At 36.1% G+C, this 15,551-nt stretch overlaps 1 protein-coding gene across 1 annotated transcript; it reads left to right on the top strand.

Annotated features, from left to right (window-relative positions):
• Nucleotides 1–1,318: 1,318 nt before the first annotated feature.
• On the top strand, nt 1,319–15,090 carry TRMT44 (tRNA methyltransferase 44 homolog (S. cerevisiae); the record flags this gene model as incomplete). Its single annotated transcript, XM_010075895.1, has 10 exons — nt 1,319–1,436; nt 2,305–2,524; nt 3,800–3,868; nt 4,408–4,515; nt 5,934–6,005; nt 9,246–9,352; nt 9,915–10,098; nt 10,767–11,157; nt 12,030–12,146; nt 14,648–15,090. Coding segments are annotated over 10 exons (1,622 nt in total), but the record flags the coding sequence as incomplete, so codon positions are not given.
• Nucleotides 15,091–15,551: the final 461 nt, after the last annotated feature.

Below are 15,551 nucleotides of genomic sequence, written 5' to 3'. Positions count from 1 at the left end.
AGGCCCCGGGGTGGAAAATTTTGTCGTCCTTCGGAATGTGATTACTTAGCCAGTATAGCATTCTGAGTTTAAAGATTTGCATCTGCCAGAACGTTTGTTTTCATGGTCATTGAAGAAACTTTTTCAAAAATAAGAATATGTTATTTTGAAGAAATTGACCTTGATAAGCAATAGCCAAAGTTATTTTTTGCAACTGACTTTTAAAGTAATAATGCGTACACATCATCTGCCATAAGGAGTGTAGTAAATGCTTTTAGAGTCACTGTGTAGGATAGATACAGGGAATAAATTAATCTTAAAACAGTGAGTACTAGGCTGTGCCATGCCATTCGTATTTCACTGCAGTCTCTTTTTATTTGTAACTTATTTTAAAAGCACACACTCCCCCTCTCTTTATTTTTACTTGTGTAGAAGTTTATGATGGTAGATGGGTCATTGATATTAGAGAATAAAATCTGACAAAATATCTTATTGAAATAGGGTAGAATCACTCAAGTGCGTTGCTAGCTGTTTCTCAGCCCATGTCGACTTTTCCAAAATATCTAATGTTTGGAATCTGTCACTGGACGTAAACATTTTATTCCACAGGTGATAGATAGCATTAAGATTAGTAGCGTGGTTGCTGAACATAACTTAATATATTAACATAATACATGTACCTCCACCTAAAACCAGGTCTTCTGAGATAGGCTCCCGTCAGAGTTAGGAGATCCTAATTTAGGGATAGATGATTCGGTTTTTTCACCATGCTTAGTCCAGGAACTCTGATTGGGAAAGTAACACGATACTAAACCAGAAGCATAGCTGTACTTGGTTGTAATCTCACGATAGATCCTGTGTTTGAACACAGCAAAATTAACAGATAGTAATAATTTTATTGATTACTTTTTAATATTGCACTGATTGTTTGTCTAATACTGGGGTGATACGTTAATTTGGAATGCGCTTCCCAGGACTCCAGGTTTACTGTGAGGTAGGGAAAAGCAGCAGTTTTGTGCTAGAAAAATCTCATTGTATAGCTTTTACTTTATTAAAATAGGTTTAAAGAAAATGAATAGTCTTACCAGTCAGCCTTAGATATTTTGGAAGCATCATGCAGCAGTATGCTAAATTTTGAGAATTCAGACAGTTTGGTAGTTTAAGATGTCAGGCACACCGAGAAACTGATCTCTTCTTAGCATTGTGGTTTTTCCTGTGTTGTCCCACATCTTGCCTCACTAGTTTCCACTTTGTAGTAAGGAGACAAAACTTTATTTTGGTGCTAACCATGGTGGTCTGTACCATGGAGTAATATATCACTATTTACGTATCTCTTCAGATGCTGACAATGGGACTGTCACCTTTCTGCCTTTGGAGGAAAACAGTGAAGGAAAATACCAGATTAAAAAGTGCAATATTTATCAAATTCAACTTACACATATAAAAGACGAGGAATGGTAAGTGCTGGGAGTGAGAGGGGAAGCAAACCCCAAGCCATTGCAAGGATCACACCATGTTTTGTGTTGGTATCTAGGCAATTTTGTTTGTGTAATTTTGTGCTTGGTTAGTAAATGACAGCAGCGGTGCCATCTTAGTCCATAGTGTTTAGTTAAAAATTAAACATCCACAGTACTCAGCACAAATCTGTTTCAACTTTGATTGTATACATGGACTGTACACCTGTGTGGTCTAGAAAAAAGTATGTGTTTGCTGCTGTCGAGGAACTAGCTATGCCTGTGAGAGAGGTCACGTTCTGTGGGTGGTAGTAAGGTTGAGGATCAAATCGGAATTGCTGTTTGGAAGCTACTGAGTTTCAGTCATTGGAATGTAGACCATTGCAGCTTGGTTCTGAGCGTCTGAGGGCATAGCTCTAATGAAATCTGAATAAAGTTAGAGATGATGAAATAATGAAATGTGCCAGCCGATACATTTTCCTCCTAAATTTTCCCGTTGTTTTCATGAATTTAACTATTTCACTTTTACTAGCTAGTGTTTGCATATTTTGCCAAATCGGCTTGTTCATCATATGTGAGTCCTCAGTCCTTGTGTTGAATGCAGCATGGACTCTCACGTACAGTGTTTGAATTGTCAAACAATGAGCTATCTAATAAAATTCAGGGGAGACTGTTGCATTATTCAGTAACTTCACTGTTTATTTTCCTTTTGGTTTTGTGTATTACATATTTCCTTATTCTCCAGTGTACTTTTATACCTGTGTTGGAGCTCCTGATTTTCTCCACTTAATCATTGTTTTCTCTCTTTTTGAGTTAGCTGAAATAATGAAATAAACTGTATTTATACAAAGGTTTTATTTTATTTTTAAAGGTCTGTGTCTATTGTAGCTCCATTTCCAGAAGACTGGTTTTCAGATGGAATTGTGTACCCAAAACTAGCATGGCTTGGAAATGAACTTTTGTCGAAACTGGCTAAATGGTCTGTGAAGCAAAAGCCCAGTGAGTTTAAAAGTACGCTGTCACTCATTTCTGTAGCACAATACAGCAGGGTTTATCAGGACCTTAAAGAAAAGTACAAAGAGATCGTGAAGGTAAGTTTAGCAATAAATGCAGTAATAGTATGCTTTCCTGTATTTGTAGTTATTTGTTTAGTGAAACTGCTTCTTTCACTAAATTATTTTTTTAATAAAAAGCAATTTAATTTAAATGTATGTTTTATGGTTTCGTGTTTTGGGGTTTTTTTTCTGTGTGTTTGGGGAAAAAAACAATTTAGTGTTTGGAAGAAATAAACTGGAAGAGCAAGATGTGGAGCCGCATTCACACTAAATATCTGGAGGAGTTAAATACTTTCCAGAATATTTCCCTTCAAATAAATAAGCAGTAGGTCAGTAGATGCAAATACTAAGTCATCCACACTAGAAGACGTAAATAAAGTACCACCTTCTCCAAAGCCTGAAAGAGTCTGTAAGCATCACTGTTTAGTAAGCAGGTTAAATTTCCTATTACTCTTTTTAAATTTAGGTGCTATATTAATATGTCTTTCTGAGTCAGAGGAGCAATGTTGTAATATTATTTTTATCCTGGGGATCCTGAAAAGTGACAGTGATCATCTTAAGTGCTGTATGAAGTAGTACCTATATCCTTATACACCAGACTCTAGGTACAAGGAAAAAAAAGTGGTAAATGCTTTTGCAAAACATATTGTGAAAATGTTGAAATATTTCTGTACTAGTAGAAGGATGTGTATGAGAGGAACATTGGACTTGTGGGTAAGGTAATGGTTCAGACTTTAGCTCTGCAGTAGACTTAGTGTAGTGTGGAGCATTTTAATCTTTGTTCAGTTCCTCATTGGAATAATGAGGTTATACAATAGAGATAATACTTCCACTTTTTCTTCCTACTTCAGATTTTGATTTTTCATTGTCTGTTGTGACAGGATAATTCTATGCCTGTGTGTTGTGAAAATAAGTTTGCAAGTGCTCATGTTGTTGATGTTGCACATAACAGTAATAATATAAGTATTTTTCCTTTGAGAGAGTTAAGCAAAAGGATGCATGCTCTGTTACAGAACAGGTGTAGCAGTTTACTTGTGAGCTGCACACATGGAGCCATCATGTTTTTGGAAACTATTGATTGGATGACAGCAGGCATTCTTTATACCATTATTCTTTTGTGTGGCTCACAAAATCAAACAGTCTTTGTTTACATTCTTTGTATGTATTTTTAATGAGGTTAAAATGTAAAATTTGTGAAGTGCAGAACCCTGTTGAAGTCAATGAGTATCCAAATCACTCTGACTGAGCACGTTTTGAAGTAATTCGAGATGGTGCAGAAAATATTTTTTTTTCAATTCTTTTTTTCTGAAGGTGTGGCCTGAAGTGACAGATCCTGAGAAATTTGTTTATGAAGATGTTGCCATTGCCACTTACTTGCTGGTAGGGAACTGCTTTGCCTAATGGTATTCTGTAAGGTTCTATTTCCAAATAATAGAACCTCTCTAAAGAAGATCAGTATTTTCATTTTATAGTTGTTGAATTCTTCTTGCTTTTGTTCTCATTTAGGTAGGTTCTCTTTAATACAGTGGATATAAATGCTTCTGTGGTGTTACCTGCAGAGACACTGTTAAAGTTTACTTGCTGCTTCCCTTGCTTCCTTTGTTCATCTCTTTCACCCTTTGTTTTAACAGCTTATTTTACATTTATGCTCAGTCTAGCCCAGGGTTGTATAGCCTTGATTAATTTCAGCTTCCAGTGACTCAGAAGTAAGTGGAGGATGTGCTTAGCACTTAGAAAATGATTGATACTTTGCAACATAATTCCTGCTCCTCTTCATAAACAGTGGTTTTGTGGTTTTTTTTCTCTGTCACATCTGCATTCTCTCCCAGCTTTCTCCTTTCATTTCCAGTAACCTTTGCTGCTTTTTTACAGGGAGACTTAAGAACAGAAATCTAAAATGTTTTATTTTCTTATCTTAGATTCTTTGGGAAGAAGAGAGAAAGGAAAAAAGGCTGACCAAGAAACAGTCATTTGTAGATCTTGGATGTGGAAATGGTCTGCTGGTCCATATTCTAAATAATGAAGGGGTAAATAGAATGCTTTTTAAAAATAATAATTAAAAATAGAGATAGTCAATGTTCTTGTTATGCTTTCTGTTTATCTGGCAAGCAAATAAATAGTCAAAATCCAGTTAATTCATGTCTCTAAAATAGGAGACTAGTTACTAGAAGAAAATCCTAGCAGAGCTTTAGAAACCTTTCACTTATTTTTATTTGTGCAATTCATTTCAATTCAAGGCTGTTATTCTGAGGTAAGAAACTAAGAGGGAAAAGAAAAATTAATGGTGTAGTTTAGTTTTGTGGCAGAGAAAGGAAAAAGGAATGGGCAATCTTAACACAGAGATTCTCTCTCAGATGTTTTCCATGAATTTAATTTTAACAAAGTTGAATTCTACTTTTCCTTTCCTGAAATGTTTTCCTATATCTTTAAAAACAAACCTGGGATTTGTTAATTGTGAAATGCCTAACAACATACTGTGCTTTTTTGAGTGAAAATGTGGCAGTGGCAAAATTCGGTTTCTTGAGGCATAGTTTCTGAAGCAACAACAAAAAAAGGTTGGTGAGATTGAACAGAACCCAGTGAAGTTGGGTTTGTCTTTTTCAGAAAATTGTATTTTCCACTTTTGGGAGAACATGGTGACATTTGTACAGTAAATGAGTATATTCTATTAGATCACTAAGTGTCATTGAGGGGGGAAAAAAGTCCAAGTTCTGCTAACAGGAGCTCTCTAGCCTTGTGTGGCCAGAAAAATTTGATCTAATGCAAGATGCTATTTTCCCTGTAGACTTTTCTTTTTGTACATCATTAGATCATCACTGCTGTAGCACTGACAAACATTGTTGACTGACAAAAAAATCATGTGTGTGAGAGTTTTATGAGACTTTTTTAGTAATCGATTTTGTTTAGTTCTGCACAGGGTTCTTGAAGTTCAAATACTAGTCCTATTTCCTCTTCCCATCAGTTCACACAGGGAAAAGTGCATTTGGACTCCAGCAGTCTAATTGACTTCAGGAGTTGAAAGGTGGTTCTCCCAGAAAGGACTGCTTAGAATAGCACTCTTCTTTGAGACCTATGTGTTGTACAGTAACAGTCCCCTTATGAAAGGTTTTAATATTTTAAAAGCAAAGAAACAAAAAGCAATACTTCTGCTTTTACTTTTGTAGAGATCCAGATTTTCAAGAGCAATCTCAATAAGTGTGCCCAGGTAAAATTTAAAACTAGATATGTTCTTAATGTTTCCTATTCTTTCCCTTCATATTTAGAAGGGAAAGAAGGGATTAAAAGTATTCAGCTTCTGCCTGAAATGGTGAAGCTGTTTCATTATGTTTCTAGATTTTATGAATGAAATAATCAGTGCTAGTACGTACATTCAGTGGGCCTGTTTGACAATTTCTGATAAAAGTAGTACTTAAAAATGATACTTTTTGTTGTCCAAATATTTCAGCATTCAGGTAGAGGAATTGATGTGAGGAGAAGAAAAATATGGGACATGTATGGACCAGAAACTCATTTAGAGGTATTATGCAAATGTATGTCAATCTTATTGATTTGTAACTTTATTCATTTGTTCATTGCTTCACGTTGTGTTGATGCAAATGTAATCAAACATACTGGGTTACAGACAGTTGTCTGAAGTAATTTGTTGGTTTAGTATGATGCCACCCATATCTCTTGGACTATAAGTTGTAAAGGGGATTATGAGAGCAGTGCTGTATCATACCTTTGCGTATTTGCAATTTACTTTTCAGCTGCGAAGACAAGCATGATTTCCTTCTGCGTGTATAGACATGCACGCTGTGAAACAATCTTTGGTTTTACCAGAAGATCAATATGAAGCAGCTTTGTCTGCAGCGCTGTACTTCATGAAAGATATCAGTATCCAAAGTTGTGAGTAGTTTATTATGGAAAGTGATTCTGACCTAGTGCTATGTGCTGGTTTGGGGACAAAATTGTTCCTGAGCATCAAAGGAGCCAATCCTCTGCTGTACTGACCTAGTGGTAAGTAATGGCAATAATAGCCTTCAAAAAAATGAACAGCAAAATGAGTCTGAAAGAGGAATTGTATTTCAAGTTCCACATTATCAGTTTTATGAGAACAGGCACAATTGAAGCACAGGAACATTCACTTTAGCTGTTCTCAGTCCGATACTTGTTAAGGTGCGGTACTGGTGAACAGTTGCCCTTTGGAAGTGAGGTATTCCTGGTTTCTTGTTCTCTAGGCTCCTGAAATTTATCACTCTGTTCTCTCAAAAATTGTCAGCTTCTGATATATTAGGAGAATTTTCTGCCTATAGTTATTTTTTAGTAGTTTTGTTTAAAAGTTGATTCAAGATGTCTTTGAATGCTAACAACTTAACATTAAATCAACAAAAGACCATGACTTTTCACAGATGGAAGATGGAGCTTTCACAGTCTTGTGCAGCCTTCTCTTTGCCATTTTGGATACACATTGCCTTAACTGACAGATTCCTTTGCTGCAATCTGCAACCAGATCTTACTGAAAAGCTTCAAGAAACAATGCAAAACGTCAAGCTGTAGTGCTCCTTTGTTCCTGTTGTAACACATTGTTACTCCTGATCATACCAGATAACATAATCTCTTTTCCTTTGTGTTATCTATTCCTTTTTCTGCTACTGTTAATTGTGGAAGTATTTTAATTTTGTACATTCATTTCATCTTAAGGTCTAGCTGCTTACAGTTTCTCAGATTTCTTGACTCACATGGAAACTTCTGAGCATAAGCTGACCCTCTCTGCAGCATCAGGGAACAAAATAGAAAAGGATGGGTTTATTAATCTTTTAAAAATAAAATTTAAAAAACCAATTCACTGAGAACACTTGAAAAAGCCAGAGGGAAACAATAAAAATATCCAAAATATGCGTATAAAGAAAGTACTAATTTGTGTGGGAAGGAGTTATACAATGAATAGGAAGGGTGAAATTATTTTGCAAGGCTCCTGGAGCCACAGGAGCCACAGAAGGAGAAAGCACCTGCTCACAGCCTTTTGTTACCCTCAAAGGTAATTTTGTAATGATCTTTACTTAAAGCATGAATTGCAGGGTGAATATTGCCGTCTGTGACATTCAGTGCCAATACTAACAATATAAATGAATGTAACAGGTGGCACTCTGCATCGCCAAACTGCTGTTGGACATGCTGAATGCAAATTTGATTGTGGGTGACTCTCAAAATGTGGAGTATGGCAGTGATAATTCATGCTATGCCTAAATTGAATGATCAAAACTGAAATTTAATGTAGGAGTAATTTGTTTAATCAACTGTAAGAAAACACGTATCAAACACTTGGTTTAACATCTGCTAACCTGACAAAAATAAATTTGTTACATATATTATCTACGAATGTATGTACATATCTAAAAATGATCAGAGATGTAGTATTTAAAGTGAACAATAATGCACTATACTGATACTTAAAACACCTGTCAGTGGTTTCTGAAGAGGGGAATTGGGATGTAATAGAGCTTGTCTGAGATCTCTGAAATTCCCTGTTAAGTGGTTGGGATTTTCTGTTTCCTGTACAGATACTATTTTGCATATGCATGTGAATTTTGACCTCATAAAATGTTCATTTTGTATATAAAATGTGAGTATGTGGCCTGTGGAGATTGAAATGTAAAACCTTTTTCAAATCTGCCCAGTAAATTTGAGATTCATAAAGTTTTTAGAGAAGAGTGTATACTTCCATAGTATCAACATCTTCTTTGCTGAACTTAGTTCTAGGTAAAAAAATGTGTGTGTAAGAGAGACAAACATTAAAGGCACTCTGGAACTTCTAAAATTTAATCTGTATGAAGAATTCATCGTGTTTGGTGGTTGGTTTTGGTTTTGTTGGGTTTTTTTGGGTTTTTTTGGTGTGGTGTGGTGGGTTTTTTGTGGGTTTTTTGGGGTTTTGTTGTTGGTTTTGTTTTTCTTTTTTTGTTCTTTGGGTTTGTTTTTTTAAGAATATCAGGACAAGGTATTCTTGAGACTAACTATTCTGTGAGTCAGTATTATGGTGGGAAGACTTCTGTGCTGATGTCTCCTCAATCCATATATATTGAATTTCCACGAGGCAAAATGCTGTTCTAAGGGCCACTACACAAGCTGCTTTTCCTATTGTTTCCTGTTTTGGTCTTGATTTTTGCATGTGTCATAAGGTAATCTTGACACAACTTGGAAGGGGATGGAATGGCAACATGGACAAGAGGGAAAGTGTTAGGCTGGATTAGGTTTATTATACATGAAGGACAGGGTGTGAAGAGTGGTGTTCTGTATACTAGGATATGATTTGGGAAGAGTGTGATAGAAGAGAAAATAGTGGTGAAGCTGTGTTTTGATTAAGTGCTGTGTGAGTCCTAGGTCTGTGAGATATAGCACATTAACTGGCTTTCTGAAAAACTGAGTCCAGACGTACATGTGACAGGACAATGGCAAGAAATCGTAATCCGGTGTATGATATTTGTTTACAAATATTTAGGGTGCCAGATATCTTAATCAGAATTGTTATTCCACTCTGTGTCCATCCAATATTTTGTGAGTAGCTGTTCCTAAATTACTTCTTTGTAGCTATAAAAAATTACTACGAGGCAAAAGTACAGATTGAGGAAAACAGTGTTCATGTCTGTGGTTCTCATTCACTTTCTATTTGTAAGCTTGTATGATTTTATATACTGTTACTTAGTGCTTTGTTAACAAATAAAATGTATTTAAAGACACGGGTAATAAAATTCACTTAATATATTGCTTGTTTTTTTAGGAATCTACAATTGTGCCAGGTGACAGTTATCTCTTCCCAGATACTGACTGGCTCATAGGAAACCATTCAGATGAATTAACACCGTGGATACCTGTAATTGCAGCAAGGTATTTGCAGAGGGAGGGGAGTGGGAGGGAATTAAAAAACAAAACATAATTACCTATGTGTGCTTGGTGAAAACAAGCCAATTGATTATTTTACAAAATGTCTCTCTTCCTGGGGAGGAGCACAGATGTGGTATTTACTTTCTCATAGAATTCAGTACAGCATGTTGATTTTGAAGTTCAAAAACCAGAACTGATTTTTATTCTTTAGACGTGAACCTGTTGTTTGGGTTTTTTTAATGCATTTTTTCATAAAATTGCTGTTGGTTTTGCCTTTCCTTGAACTGTTTGTGCTCTTCACAAGCAGCTGCAATAGTTTAATATGTAGAGAAGTAGTTCGGCAAACCAAGCTGGCACAGCAATTTGCTATAGCAAATACTTTGTGAAACAGTATTTTTGATAATGCTAATAGAGCTACTGAAAGAAGAACATATACATATTATTTCATGAAGCTCTGTCACTTCATACAAATTTCCATTATTGTTTGTATATGGTGGGTTATTTGTTAAATTTCTGTGTTCTGTGAAATAACTTTCCATTCAGCAGCTTGTTATCCTTCTTGTAGGTCTTCCTATTCATGTTGCTACTTTGTGCTGCCATGTTGCTTCTTTGATTTCAATGGAAAATACAGCCGAAGACAAAGCAAGAAAACTCAGTACAGAGAATATCTTGATTTTGTTGCCCAAGTGGGATCTGTATGTGGCTTTCATGTGGAAGAAGATTGCCTTAGAATTCCATCAACAAAAAGGGTAATTTTGGACTGTGTAGGGCTTTTATCTTTTTTTTTTTGTAAGCTGTCTGAAGCATATGGATGTTTGTTCAGTATTCTTGTTTGTTCATTATTGTTTTAAGATCAGACTATAGTCAGTTATATTACTTCAGACAATATACTCTGAAAACAGCCTAAAAATACACATTGTTTTCTTGGGTATGCTGCTCTTAATGTCACAGGTACAGTCCTAAAGACAAGAAAGAGTAGGAGGTTTTGTGGTTATTTCATATGCCACCCTATAGAATGGAAAAGCTCATTTTTTGCCTTAATTTTCCTGGCTGCCTATGTTGCTTATTTGTAATTAATTTTGCTGGTTTTCATGTCCTGGGAAGTTTGAAGTGAAATGTTCTTAGAGTAGGAAGATGTGGCCAGCTTTTATTTTGTAAATATCTGAGGATCAGGAACAATCTTTTTGTTCTGTGCTTGTGTGGCATGTTGGTTGTGGTTTGATTACTGGATTTCTTCTGCGGCACCAATATTTGAAAACTGAAATTAAAAAACCCTCAGATGTCAATGAGCATTGAGTTTAAATGGATATCTCCTGTAGGTAGATTTAGAAGCCTGTGTAAGATGTGTGTTGGGGTTGGGGGGCTGCATGTAAGTCTGGGACTCTATGAAGTGATTTACCTGTTTCTACCAAAATAGGTGTGCCTTATTGGAAAAAATAGGACCTATCCGCCTACAGAATGTGCTCTGATTGACAAGCAGATAACACAGTATGTTAATAATCGTCAGACCTGTCCTGTGGTCATGTGTGGCGGAAGAGTTGGATTTAATCAGAAGGATCGCTCTGATGGTGTATGCGAAGAAGCAGGCTCCGAACTTCCTGAAAATGAGACTGAGACTGCTGGTACAGTTTGGATGCCTGGATTTCAACCCAGAGAAAAAGTAGAACAAATCAGAAATTGTGCTTCCCTCCCTCGGGATTTTGTAGATGATGTGGTTCTCAATGTGGCAAACTTGCTGTTAAATGCAACCCCCCCAAAACCATGTTCTAATCTTCATGGTGGAAATACGAATAGCTGGAATCAAGGAGGTAAGGTTGTCTTTCCTTTATGTTATCTTGCTTTTGCAGGTAGAGCCTGTCTTTTCCAGTGAATTACATGTTGTAAGTGAAATAGATTTTTAGGAAGTACCAAGAACAGTACAATAACACTGTATTTTGTGTCATGCTAGGATGCAAATAGAGCATATAGGAATATTTTGAAAAGAGGGAAGGGGGGGAGGGGGATGCTCCCTCTACATTTAAATACTAGGACCAAAACAATTTTTATTAAAAAAAAGCAAACCAAAACAAACCCAGAACTCCTCCCCATTTACCAAAATAGAACACTCTGCACGTATCTGGAGAGAATTTTAAGTTTCTTCTTGGATAGTCACATAGAATTACAGCTAATTATTGTTAAGAAGTGCCATTTGGTTACAACGTGATTAGGAATTTTTAATATAGTGTTGGGAAGGGAAAGGGTAGAAGTTGTTAATTTTATAAGCATTCAGTTCTTGCTACCACCATCTTTCCATTTTCCTCCATCCATTTTTATTAACTTACTGTAGTTTGTCATATGTTACTGTTACAGGAGGTCCTTTGAGTCATTCTCTCTTAACTACAAGCATGTGAACAGTGCTTATTGCCATGAGGGTTGTATGCTACTGTAAAAAAAAGCAGGGAAAATAAATGTGTCTTACTGTGGAAATTCTGAGTTGGCTTCTGTAGAATGAAATCTGCTATTTTACAGACAATATACATATAAAATATATATCATGCATGATGTTGGGAGTACAAAATTGCTGTAGTACTGATAGATAATTTATAGATCCTCCTTATTGTTGTTAATTTATGTAAAAGTTAAATTTTCTTAGTATTTTATGTCTATACATTTTTAGTAGCTACACCATTATTTATTGCAGAAAGCCTTTCCTTGAAAGAAGTAGCAGAACACTTAAATAAAGAGACTTTAAAAAGGCTAAAGAGTGAGTGTGGGGGCCTGCAGACACTACTCAAGAACAATCACCAAGTATTTGAAGGTAAAGGGATTTTGGTTTTTTGTTTTGTTTTTCTTTAATCATCTGTTTTATCTCCTCTATATGCAGTTGAACTCAACTGAAAAATTACTCTGGTGGTGGTTTTTCTAATGGCTTTCTGTACCTTTTTGTAAAACTTAATATTTTTATGTGCCTGTGGCTCCGAGATACTGTTAGTAAGACTCTTTTGAATGAGATTGGTAAGACATCTATCAGCAACGAGTTGTTTTAGACTGACTGTATCTGAATAAAACCCCCTTTAGTTCAAGTGGATAATTTAATGCTATTGTTTGACTTAAAGAATTTTTATTTTTCCTATAAAGTATTGATGACTTTGGGCCTGTTAAATGCAGAGCAAGTTCATTAAAGCATTTAACTGAGACCTAGGATGGCCTTACTAAGCCCCACAGTGAAAATGCCAACACAAAATAAAGCTAGTCTCAATAAGAACCCGTAACTGTGAGGCTTGGTGTGTTTATATGGTCTGCTAGCATGGCAGAAAGGACTCAGCAGCACGTTTCTGTGGTTGGCTGGGTTTGTTGATAGCTGGTTTGTTGTTTGGTTTTTTTTTTTTTCCTTTCCCCTGTTGTAATGTGCTGGTGGTGTGTTTTGTTTGGTTGTTTTTTAGATTTTTTTTCAGTATGGAATTTTGAAAAAATAAGGTCTAGCTTTGCAGTAATACAGGTCTTCAAGGTTTTATCAGTATTTAAGGCTGCTTCAAATTTGGAAGTGTGCTAACTTGTGTCCCAACAATTCTACATCAGCTGTAAAATTATGATCAACTAATCCATGGCAAATCATCCTGAGCGTGCAGCCTAGTTGCTGTCAGTGGTTACTTTAGCCAAGTTTAGCTTTAGGGAGTTCTGTACACTTGGCAACTACAAAATGTGAAGCTGTACTGAAATCCTTTTGAATTACCATCCACTGAAAAGGAGTCGGTCACATCGCATTCGTTATATGTCTGAATTTGATTCCCTGTCATTAGGGATAGGTGGAGTAGATTTACAGTCTGTTACATGGCATAAGCTTTTTAATTTGATGTGGATGCACATTACGTCTGAAGAAAGGCTAGAATTAAGGCCAAAGCTTTCTCAGTAATTTACGTCACGTGGAAAGTCCCTGGAGCTTCAGTAAAGACTATTTGATTGTTTCCTTCAGTAGCCTGTCACCATAACAAGGGACTTTTACCAGCGGGTGGTCTGGAAGGACATTGCTCATGCCAAAGGGGACAGAGAAGAACATGACTACAGCTCTTTCGTCATCTTTACTCAAGTGTTTTTCTTTAAAAGACATGAAAAACAAATGGATGCATGCACACACACAAAAAAAAAAAAGAAGGGGCATTGGGTAGCTGATCTGTGGCAGATTCTTTTGATCAGGCATTTTGTCCAATACAGGACTGACTTGCTAGAAAAAATATGCTTGATCATAAATAGCACTGTGTCTGCTCATTTTTCTTCATCTTTGAGAAATAAATTTTACAGCTCTACTGAATCCACTTCTGGATTGGCTTTGTATGAGTTCAGATCTATTTGTATATCACAAGGAAGCCTGGAGGGATGAATTAATCCAGGCCTGAATGTATGATACTAAGCTTTCCCTGGGCTCATTACCTTTTGAATAGTGATTATCGGAATCCAGAATGGTGTCAGTTAACTATGCCAAGCTACAAGTGTGTGGTACAGAAGGTATGATTGAAGCACAATTTGAAAATAGCATAGCAGCTTAGAAGTGGCTGATTTTTCCCTCCTCATTTTCACTGATGTTTTTAATCTACATTTTTTCTTTCTCTTTTACTAACTTCCTTTTATTCTGTTCCATTTACGCATGTAAAGGGTTGTCAGAGGTTCATAAATGTGTGTGTGCAGTTTATGGTCCTAGCACAGCAAATGAATTTTAAAAAAAAAAAACAAAGTGATGAACCTTTATTAACCAACGGTAGTTCACTGTTGATTCATATGAAGGATTAGACTTGTCATCTCTCTGGTACGGTGTATTTTTGGGTCAGTGAACCGTTGTCTTTGCAAGAGCATTTCTGTGTAGTGAAAGTAGTAGAAGACTCTTACTAGATTATTTTTTTTGCTCCATTGTAAGTGTGGAGTAATAAAAGTTTTGAACACAGAAGGAATTACAGTTCTTGAAGTTGAAAGTTCTTTGTCAGGGCTTGCAATCTAAATTCAGAGGATTTTAGTCTAAATTATCCCAACTGCTGTACTTAAACAAACAAACCTCTACAGAGATGATACAAAGGTGCCTCAAACTATTCAGCATCACAGTAAAACATCTCACAGGGAAATCAATCAATTCTTCTTTAGACCGTGTCCATATTATCTTGGTTTGTTGTGCACTTTTTGTTTCTGTACAAATGGCACATTTGGTTTTGCCTGAGTGATCCATTTGTAGAATATATGTTTTATTCACAGATTGTCACTATACATTTTTTCCAGTACAATTCCCATGGCTGTCTATTAACAGCTGCATTTTTGTTTGTTTTTAAATCTTAGTTCTAAATGGGAGAGTCCATATTCGTGACTGGAGAAAGCAGAAACCATCAAGGAAAACTAAGCCTGAAGTGAAGCGCCGCCTTTCAGCTGAAGCATTTAAAACACGTCTCTGTTGGTTTTTCATTCATCATCCTGATGGTTGTTCTTTGCCTTCTGAATCTTGCCCATATGCTCATGGGACTGAGGAGCTAAGGCAGTCTCAGATTATTAAAAAGAAAAAACATATACAGGAATAAAGTGCTGCTATTTATGTTTAAGCTTGTGTACATAATTGAATCTATGACTTTGGGACTGCCTAGTGCATGAAGATCTGTACACTATTGAGGGGTTTTCCCCATTCCTATGCATTCTATTTTCTAGCTGGTTTACAATTTCTCTTGTATTTTTAGTTCTTTAATTTTTTTATCAACATGGAAAAGGTATAGTATATGTATACTTTTGGATTTTGTCTAACATGCATTTGTATAAGCAGAAAAGTTTAAAAACTTAATCTCCTAGAGCACTCTTCATGATCCTCAGTCAGATCAAATGTATGTGATACAGCATTTTCAAACCCTGAAAATTAGCTGGTTTGTTCCAAATTTTCCAGGAGGATTTATGGTTTCTTATGACTCACAGCAGCTCTTGGGAATCAGAAATTGGAGAGATTTCACTACTTCCTGACCTGACAGCTTCCCCTCCATGTTACTATGGAGTAATTACCTATTACCCTTCCTTTCTTGGTCAGACCTAGTCTTCCTTTCCTTCCTTCCTTTTTGTACTGATTCAGCATAAGTGTTGGTTTGGAGAATAACTTTCTGGGAAATTATTGTGGAAGTCTTTGTATGTAGGTTCTTAGTGCTCTCTCAATCATATTGTCTTTTCCTTCTTTTTTAAAGTAAGGAGTAACAGTAGGAAATGCATT

This window comes from Pterocles gutturalis, unplaced genomic scaffold (assembly GCF_000699245.1).
Source record: "Pterocles gutturalis isolate BGI_N339 unplaced genomic scaffold, ASM69924v1 scaffold2778, whole genome shotgun sequence".
Lineage (NCBI taxonomy): Eukaryota > Metazoa > Chordata > Aves > Pterocliformes > Pteroclidae > Pterocles > Pterocles gutturalis.
Note: the sequence above shows the minus strand (reverse complement) of the source record. Positions and strands in the feature narration are given on the sequence as shown.